We start from the raw sequence: 10,000 nt of genomic DNA, 5'->3' as shown, positions 1-10,000 counted from the left end.
ATCGTAAAAACAGCTCAATCATGAACTGATTGACAGAGCTAATGATTCACAGCTTGGGTTCGGCCGCAACAGCAACAGTAGACGGAGAGAGAGGGGACGGGTGGAGAATAATACAGGCCGAGGAAACGGAGGGAAAGCCAGATAGAGACCCAGGTGTGGTGGCCCCGGAGGCGCAGGCCGGAGAAACGCGGAGCTTCTCCTTCTCCTCCTCCTCCTCCTCCTCCTCCTCCTCCTCCTCCCCCCCCCCCCTCTCCTCCTCCACCCTGATAACATCGTTAGGAAACAGATGAACATGCTAATGGGGGCGGCTGCTCCACATCGCTTACCTTCGATCCCCTCTCGTTAAAGATAATCTCCACATCTAAAATCTTCCCAAATTGCTGCGGAGAGAGAGAGAATAGGAAAGGAGAGAGGGGGAGAGAGAGGGGGAGAGATGGAGAGAGAGGGGGAGATCGTGTTAAAGAATGTAACTGCTGTTTCCTGAAGGAGAGAGGAAGACGTCGAAGAGGAGGAGGAGGAGGAGGAGGAGGAGGAGGAGGAGGAGGAGGTGTGAGGACAAAGAGCATCATATAATGTCACATTTCACCACAATGCACCCTGAATTACACGTGAGTCGCGCGATAACGAGTGTGTTTCTCAACAAATTCCAGCACAAAAGGCCTCGTTGGAGAGCCACACACGTGTGCGTCGCACGTGGCGACGGGAGAAGAACTCGGAGCTTTCGCCGCAGTTAAAGTACAACGTTTTGAGTGTGCGTACACACAGAGTGACTGCGGTCAAGGTGTAAGCACCGCGTTGATGTTTCTACTCCAGCGAAAGCGGATGCAGGTTAGTACTCGCTCTTAAAAGTACTTAAAGTCTGAAAGGTAAAAGTACTCGTCATATTCAGTCTCATCCCGATTTGTCTCGCTTTGGACGGATATAAATATAAATCCCGATTTTAAAGGACGTACGTGGATATACATCCATATTTACAAAGATAAATGAATATAGACATAAGGTAAATTGAGATAAGAAAGAACGCTAAAGTAATACAACAGTGTAGATATTTGCTTTGAGACGCAGCGGAGCAAAAGTCGAAAGGCAAATACAGTCAATGCAGATATGAATGTACTTAAGTACTTGTACTTTTTTCCCCGATTACTTTGTTACGTTCCACCGCCGGTGCTACGTGATGCACCCTCATGACATGCACACACACGCTGGGCTTAGATATTTTTATTGCGTGCAATTTGTCAGGAAAAACACACATTTCTCCTGTGGTTAATTGTGAAACGTGGTTTAGGACTTTACCTGTGAAGTCATGTGATTCACCTGTGAAGTCACGTGACTTCCTGGCCTCAGGGACAGCTTGTTCAACACCGTGACAGCCCCGCTAATGCGTGAAAATTCACCCCTCAGTCCTGTTTTTTTTACCTGGTAATATTCCCGTTTTCTCACCTTTCTTGCCATTCACTGTCTGATGAAGAAGTCCATCATTTAAACGCAAGAACCAAGGACCTCTCTTCATGCGATGAAACAGTTTCTCTGGAAGCGGAGTAGGGATGAGGGGACGGTCCGAGATGGAGGTGTGGTGTGAAGGTGGAGTCTCTTTCTCTCTCTCTCCCTCTCTCTGTTACTTTTATTTTTCCGTCTCCCTCTCTCTTTTTCACTCTCAGCCTGTATCTCTCTTTCTCTCTCTCTCTCTCTCTCTCTCTCTCCCTCTCTCTCCCTCTCTTCGTCCCCCTCCCGTACGCTCGCAGTGTTGTTCCCCAGTCGATGACGCTAACAGGGCTCTCCCAGAGGAGTGTGTGTACAACGTATACGTGTGTCTGTGTGTGTGTGTGTGTGTGTGTGTGTGTATGGGTGTGTGTGTGCATGTGTGCATGCCTTTGTGTGTGCGTGCGTGTGCGTGCGTGTGCGTGCGGCTGGTGTGCGTGTGTGTGAGTGTCTGTGTGTGTGTGTGTGTGTGTGTGTGTGTGTGTGTGTGTGTGTGTGTGTGTGTGCGCGGCGGGGGTGGGTGAGCACACACTCTCAGGCCCCTCTCCCTTCTAACAGGCTCGCCTCCGGATCATTACCAAACAGAGGAATGAAAGCAAACTGTAAGTTCCCCCCCCTAACGAGTGGAGCGAGAGAGACGACTTTTAATTGCCGTCTGCGATGGCCCCGTATTATTTCATTGAAAGTAATTAGCCTGTCAAGCCATGTGCGTCTCCTTCACGTCCGGGGAGGGGAACGGGGGTCCCCGGGGGCTTCGGCGCGGGGCCGAAAAACCCATCGGAAGCCGGCGTATCGTTTAACCCAGCCGCTAATAAAAGGAAGCTGTAGCGGAGGGAGGGGGAACGGGGGGGGGGGCGGCTATTAAGTGGTCTTCGCTGTCCGAGTGAACGGAGGGGGCTGGCTATAACTGGACAGTACCTGGTTAGACTGGTGGTGGTGGCGGCAGAGGAAGGGGTTTGGGGTTTTGGGGGAAGGAGTCACAAAATGAGCCAGTCAAGCATCAGGCATCAGGTGGAAAAGTACATTTCTCAAGGATCCCGACTCATTCGGCATATTCTGTTTCCACTTTTACTCCGCTGCTATTTCAAAGTAAATTTCGGTACTTTTTTTTTTTGTATTTTTACTTTATCGTATTTCTCACACAGCAGTGTAATTTTTGTTAAAAAATAATAATATATATATATATATATATATATATATATATATATATATGTATGTTTTTATATATTAAAAAAGTATCTTGGTACATTTTAATCAGATTATGAATTACAATAATGACTGTTTTGATCCTAGTTCCCCTGTTATCTCTCAAACGTTACTTTACTATTACTATTATTACAGTATAGTTTATCTATCAATAAAAGAGATTTATATCAATAAAAATAATCTCCTCAGATTGGGAGAGAAAGTCTTATCAAATGGGGTCCTAGGGCGCCACAAATTGGGGGTCCTTTGATACCGACCACTGTGTCATGACTTTCTGACGTTCTCAAGACGTCACTTCCTTTGTGCCCAAGACTACCTGAACCCCAACCCTAACCCTCACCCCAACCCTAACCCCAACCGAAAGCAGCTGACTTCCTTCCTCAACATTCAGAGGACTGGCGATGCCGTTTTTCATCGACACAGTATCTCTTCATAAAAAAGTCACACGGCGCAGGTTTCTTTTCCTTCCCCTCCCCGCCGCTGTCGGAGATGGAGCCGCGCGGGCCCGGTTTACACATCTGGTCGACACGGCGCCGGGCTCCGCTGGCTCCGAAGTGTAAAATAGAAAAAAAATAATAATAATCACCCCCCCCAAAAAAAAAGAAGAAGAAAAAAAAAAAAAACCCGAAAAAAACCCCCGACGCTGTAGAGGCTGCGAGGCTGGGCGACACGAAGGAAAGGCATTTATTTCCCAGCGTGGCGTCCGCGCCTCGCCTCGGATGACAATGCTTCCCCCACGCGGCGTGCAGATGCTAATTGTTTTAACCGAGCGTAATGGGCTTGTGGCGTCAATTAATTAGTTTGAGAGGAAGCCGTCTTGGTGGAGTTCCACGCGACGCTGGGGAACGCTCGCTGCTCGGAAAGTGATCCTCCGCCATTCCTACCAGCGCGCACGCGCACACACGCACACGCATTCACGAGCACATGAATTAAACATAGAAATATATGTTCAAACATACAAATACACAGATAAACAAACAACACACAGACACATACATATGCATACTGAATCATGCACAGTGCACTCACACACACGCACACACACACACACACACACATCATTTGAATAAATGTTTAAACACTGTTTTAAACGAAATCAGAACGTCGATAGGGATAAGAGCTTCCTGTCCCGTGACTGCACCGCTCGCTCTACACATCGCTCCCCAAATCCAACTTGTTTTCCGCAGATTCCGTTTCAGGCCCCGCGTAACCACGGCGATCGACTCCCCCGCCGAAACGCGAGACGCCGTCGGGACCCGGCGCGAGTGCGCGCGACTTGACTCATCCCGCGCGGCGGTGGAAGGTTGGGCTCCTTTTTTTGGGGGGGGGGGGGGGGTCCGCTTCTTGACGGGTCTCGACTTTTACGATTGATGAGAGTCGGGTCGTGAACGGAATTCTCACAGGAATCACTGAATCGCGTCGAAAACGATTTACATTGGTGGAGCGTGAAGTGTAAATCAGTAACACTCAATACGAATTACACCCAACGCCTTCACCTTTTATTTTTATTTTTTATTTTTGACAAAGTCATCATAACCACTCATTATCTTTGGTTTGCGAGTCGACCCGCTCGCGCTCTCTCGCTCGCCCGCATCTTCTCAACCGAAACTTCCGCGGGGGGTGTCGGGGCGGGATGACGGAGAGAGACGCAGCAGAAAGAGTCTCGGACGAGAGGAACGGCTCGCGCTTTTGCCGAAGTGACTTCCCGCCCCCGACCCCAGAGCTGCGTTGGCTTCGAGCAGATCGTTCGCCGTCTCGCATCTCGCTCAATAATTCCGCTCTTTGTTTGTGCTTTTCTGTTGTTACCGTGTCTTGCACGGCATGTTTGACCGACCTTGGTTGCTTCGAATATAATTATTATATATATATATTTTTTTATTTTATTTTATAATTTTTTTCTTTATAAATTTGAGATTGAAATTTTGAGTCTGGAATTCCCTGCTCTGACCGGCTCCCTCCGCCCTGGGTGTGGACGTACCCGACGGGTTCGGCGCGTTCTGTGACACCTGCGACACCTTCCTACAGGAAAAGAGACGAGATGAGATGAAGGCTCTGGCTGTGGGGAGGGGCGGGGTTGTCAGCCGGTCGCTGTGTCCTCAGAATGACGCGGGGGAAAAGGTCGGAGGTCGCGGCCGCTTCGGGGGCACGGCAGCGGGAGCCTTTCGCACCGCGAAGGAGCCGTTGCAGAACTCCAGTCGGGCCCCGAGCGGGAATGAAAAAATGTAAAATAAAAACAGCAAGGCGGAGCTGCGCGGTTGGTGGAGGCGGGCGGGCGAGCGTGCAGGGCCTGCCCCCCTCCCGCTCCCCGCCCCCCGCCCCACCGTGTCCTCCCCAGCTCGGAGGGATGGGTTTGTAGTGCTGATGAAGGTCCACTGCGGCGCCGCTAATGAGCCTTTCATCCTTCATCCCGTTGATGTGCTGAGGGGCCGCTCTCCAGCAGGGTCCTTTAACCCTGCTGGAGAGCGGGCCAGGCTCCAGCACTCCTCAGCGAGCGACACGCCGCCTCTGCTTTGCAGCGGTGCGGAAGGTAAAAAAAAAAAAAAAAAAAAAGTAGCAAGTACTGAATTACTGAATTACTGAGTAACTGCGCTGAAGTACATTCATATCCTGGCGTATTGCTATGACTGTCGTTTCATCAGCTGTAATGCGGGATCTGCAGAAAAGCAAACCCATTTTATACCGTAGGGCAGTGTTATATCAGGGCGCCGGACATGACGAGCACTTTGAATTTTCAACGTGGTCATTTTACTGTTACTAAAGTCATTTTGTAGTGTGTCGTCTGTGGTATTTTGCAGCACGTAGCAGGGTATTTGTACTTTCACTTTAGTAAAAAGCTCTGAGTGCTTCTTCCACCGTTGGATATCTCACACCAAACGTCTCACCATGACCGTGGCTTGGGACAGAGGTTAACATCCTTCAATGTAACCTCAAATAAAGGGTTTTTTTTTCCCCCGACTAGCTCGCGTGCCAGCACGACGGGATGTCAGCGTGCCTTTCTACCTGTCCGTGGGCCTCTCTGCAGGTTCTCGTTTGAAGCCGCGATGATGTGTTGCCGGCGCAGCTGCGACGCTGCCGTACACCGCGATCGCACAAAGAGCCTTTGTGGGAGGCTGTGTTCGAGGGCGGAGCCCACTGGTATCTGCCTGCCAGCCACGCCGTGAACCATCAATCCCACCAGCCCCTTCCGTGCCAACGGGGCAAACAACGGAAATAAGGAAAGGAGGCGCGGAGGGAGGGCAGAAGGAAGGAAGGAAGGAAGGACGGAAGGAAGGAAGGAAGGAAGGAAGGAAGGAAGGAAGGAAGGAAGGAAGGTGGAAAGAGCGCAAGATAAGACGGCGGGAGGGAAGGAGATAAGGAGGGACTTGGGGGGAGAACAGGGAGCCGGGTGGGCCCGTGATCAATTTCCATCATATATCTCCATCCTGCACACAAAGCCTCGGAGATAATTACCGAGGCCATTTGGATTCCGCAGAATCGCCACCGGAGCAGGGAACAATAAAGCCGCACAATCAGAGGGAAACAGAAAAATAGAGAGAGCAGCAGCCAAGGCATCGGCGATTTATGAAGCTGTGGCAAGGGCTTTCCTGTAATTAATACCATCACTTTGACGTTGTCTTCATAATGATTGGAATTAAGGCTTCTGGCTTATAATGGACTAATTAGTGCGCAGTGCTTAAATTACATTTTTGCCAATCATCTCAATTCGGCCCATTATCGTTATTGAATTGGGGCCGTTTGGTTCATTTCTTATCGAGGCTTCTGTGAGGCACTGGGGTGAAGTGCCGGACCGGCATCGAACATGTTTTTATTGGAAGGAGAAAGAGAGAGGTCCTACTTTAATCAGGGTTTGTTATGATCGCCCCCTGACTCTTCAAACATTCTATTGGAACAGTTGGTTGTGTGTAAGGTGTGTGTGTGTGTGTGTGTGTGTGTGTGTGTGTGTGTGTGTGTGTGTGTGTGTGTGTGTGTGTGTGTGTGCGTGTGTGTTGTGTTTAATGTGTGTGTGTGTGTGTGTGTGTTGTGTGTAATGTGTGTGTGTGTGTGTGCGTGTGTGTTGTGTTTAATGTGTGTGTGTGTGTTGTGTGTAATGTGTGTGTGTTTGTTTTGTGTGATGTGAGTGTGTGTGTGTGTGTGTGTGTGTGTGTGTGTGTGTGTTGTGTGTAATGTGTGTGTGTGTGTTGTGTGTATTGTGCGTGTGTGTGTGTGTGTGTTGTGTGTAATGTGTGTGTGTGTGTGTGTGTGTGTGTGTGTGTGTGTGTGTGTGTGTGTGTGTGTGTGTGGTGTGGGTGCATGGACGCTTCATGACTACGTCTGTCTACGCATACGCGCTTCTGTGTGTTATCATACTGTGTTACACTGTAAATACACTGTAAACACACCGTCATTACACTAATTAAACGTTGATTAAACTGCAGCGGTGTGTTTGTGCTCCTTGTGTGTGGCAGCAGTACGGTACATTGCAGTACAACAGTCAGTGAAAAGAAACAAAAACAAATGGACTCACCCCGAACATTTGCCGGAGGTCGGGGTCCCGGAAGCGGAAGGGAATGTTGGAGACGTGTAGCCTCTTGGGCTGCTGTTTCTCTGAGGAGTCTGAGTGCTGGAGCTGCAGCTGCTGGGAGCCTTCTGTTTGCGTCACGTCATCTGTCTGCCGCCGGGAAACAAACAGCAACAGCCACGGCAACGCCATGGTCGCTGGTTAGAATGCATTCGGGACCGCTCTGAATTCAGACATTCCTCAGTCGCGTTACGAGCCGGCTTTGGCTTCGGCGCCTTTGAAACAACCAAGTTGTGAAAGCGTTACTGCATATTGAAGAAAATTTTATTTGATACAAAGCCTAAATATTAAAACACCGTTGCCCCAATATAGGATTTTTTTTCGTCATCGCTCACTTTGATGCCTCCCGTTGCTTCCATATTTTAGGCGAAATGACATCGGTGACCTTCGTACTGGGGAAAATGAAAGGCAAAGTGATGGCGGAAATTCTGAATTTGGGAGGTCACCGTTAAATCTGAGGCATCCGAAGCGACCGAAGCCAAATTTATGCCCGGTCGCTCGTCTGCTCCACCTCGCTCCGTGGGAGGAAGATCACGTTTGAAATCGGATTTCCTGCAGAGTTATGTACCGAGGGGATCGGCTCAACGTGGGGCTTGGGGACCCACGTGGGGACCTCCCAGGAGGTTCCAGGGAGGCCCCTGGCAAAAAGACGAATAGTTAAATGTCACCGACATTTCATTTAGAAGACATTAGAACCCTTAAATACTGTAAGATAATCACTGTTTTCACCATGGTTTCACATAGACAGGTCATGGGGGTTTGGACTAAATAATACCTGTCAAGGAAGATCTTCTCAGATCGGGGTCCTGGAGACAAATTCAAAGGGTGTTTTGAGGTCCAGTGCTCATACCGTACATTCAAAGCACCGCGTTGTAGAGTCCGACCGAGGACCTCCAGGCTGAACCGCACGGCAGTGTATGTCGGTGGAAGGCGTAACTTGCTACATCATGACCGCAGACGACAAAACTGTGCATTCCCCGATCGCGCTTCCTCGGCTGCACCTCCATCCTCCATCCAGGCAAAACCTCACTCCAGCTCCGTGCCGGGCGGCCAATGCGCCTTGTTCGTCAAAACACAACTGTCAGAAGTGTCGCGCGACCCGAGTATAAATGAGGCTCAACTTACTAACCGCCCGCAATATTTCAATCTAGCGAGAGGGCTGATAAACAGCTGATGACTTATGGCTCCGGCGCTGAGGTTGTGCATTACAAATCGCCTTATTAATCTCTCGCACTTAGCCGCGGAGTGAGAGGGGGATGATGGAGGAGCGCTGACACCGAGGCGTGGACTTAGATCCGACTGAGCTCCGACAAGCTCCGGAAACAAAAAGACACATTATTGGTGACGTTAGCCGTGCAGCCGCGGGCGCGCCGGGGCCAGAACCCCCCCCCCCACCCGGCCCACACCACCCCCTTCCCGCCCGCGCCCGCCGAAGCCGCCGCCACTGCCGCCGCCGCCGCCGCCGCCTCGCCATTTCCATCATTATGCGAATGAAACGCTGACATTTCTGTATAAATGACGTGTCTGATGGCGATGACAAATCCTGCTTGTTTCCCTCCGTGACACCGGTGATGGATTCAACCGCACGGGCCTTGTTTTGTTGCGGAAAGCGTTGACGTGCTTGTGTGCTTGTTTGCGTGCTCCCACGCGCGAGTGTGTGCGTGTGCGCGCGTGTGTTTTGCGTCGCTCGGACATCAGTCAACAACAGCGATTCGTTCACTCGATGAAAATGTCTTATGGGAAGAGGTTCTTTTTTTTTTTTTTTTTTTCGTATAAACACAAATTATGAAAGAAGCCGTCGTTGACATTGTTAACCAGACTGAGAAAACCTTGTTGTGTTGGGTGAACGGATGAAACACAAACAAAAAGCGACAACAAGGGGACAGAAGAGTGGAAGAGAGAGAGAGAGAGAGAGAGAGAGAGAGAGAGAGAGAGAGAGAGAGAACTTTTATTAGATATTGAATACTGAAGATGTTTGAATATGATGTGTAAACAGCGCAAATTCACTACACAGTACACACACACACACACACACACACACACACACACACACACACACACACACACACACACACACACACACACACACACACACACACACCACTTGTCCTCACATGGACAAAGATGTTGAAACAGTACATGTAAACACACAAAACAGACACAGTGAAACACAGCCCCCATGCACACACACACACACACACACACACACACACACAGGCACACACACACTCCCTCTCTCACTAAAACATACGCAAAACCACTTTGGCACACTGCCACGAATACACACTCAAAAACGTCCTCACGTCACGCACATACACGGATGCAACATATGTGCCGTCACCCACTTATTCCCATTCATAACAACAAACATCACATCATTACATGACACACACACACACACACACACACACACACACACACACATCATTTGAATCAATGTTTTAATCAATGTTTTAAACTAAATCAGAACGTCGATAGGGATAAGAGCTTCCTCTCCCGTGACTGCACCGCTCGCTCTTCACATCCCTCCCCAAATCCGACTCGTTTTCCGCAGATTCTGTTTCAGGCCCCGCGTAACCACGGAGATCGACTCTCGCGCTGAAACACGAGAATCGTTTTGATATTCCCAGTTGGAGCCGCGAGCAGTACACCGGGGACCTGATGTGAGTGTATATGCGACTTAAGAGCCACACACTCCGGCCTGCTCCGAGGCTGCAGGCCCTGGCGGTGATACATCTCCCCCCATTTAGGAAACGG

The 10,000-nt window shown here is 49.9% G+C and overlaps 1 protein-coding gene across 1 annotated transcript in view; it reads right to left on the bottom strand.

Annotated features, from left to right (window-relative positions):
* The window catches only part of LOC307236427 (RNA binding protein fox-1 homolog 3-like), a gene marked incomplete at its 3' end in the record, with an annotated part of 282,198 nt that overhangs the window by 27,501 nt on the left and 244,697 nt on the right, over positions 1 to 10,000 (bottom strand). Inside the window, exons 5-6 of the mRNA XM_080008846.1 lie at positions 7,190 to 7,333; positions 327 to 380 (exon numbers count right to left, since the gene is read on the bottom strand). Of these exons, the coding sequence (XP_079864972.1) occupies positions 327 to 380; positions 7,190 to 7,333 (198 nt within the window). The remainder of the gene's footprint in view (positions 1 to 326; positions 381 to 7,189; positions 7,334 to 10,000) is intronic.

Source organism: Zeus faber (genome assembly GCF_960531495.2).
Source record: "Zeus faber genome assembly, chromosome: 11".
Taxonomy (NCBI): Eukaryota; Metazoa; Chordata; class Actinopteri; order Zeiformes; family Zeidae; genus Zeus; species Zeus faber.
The sequence above is the reverse complement of the archived record's forward strand: the minus strand, read 5'-3'. Positions and strand labels throughout refer to the sequence as shown.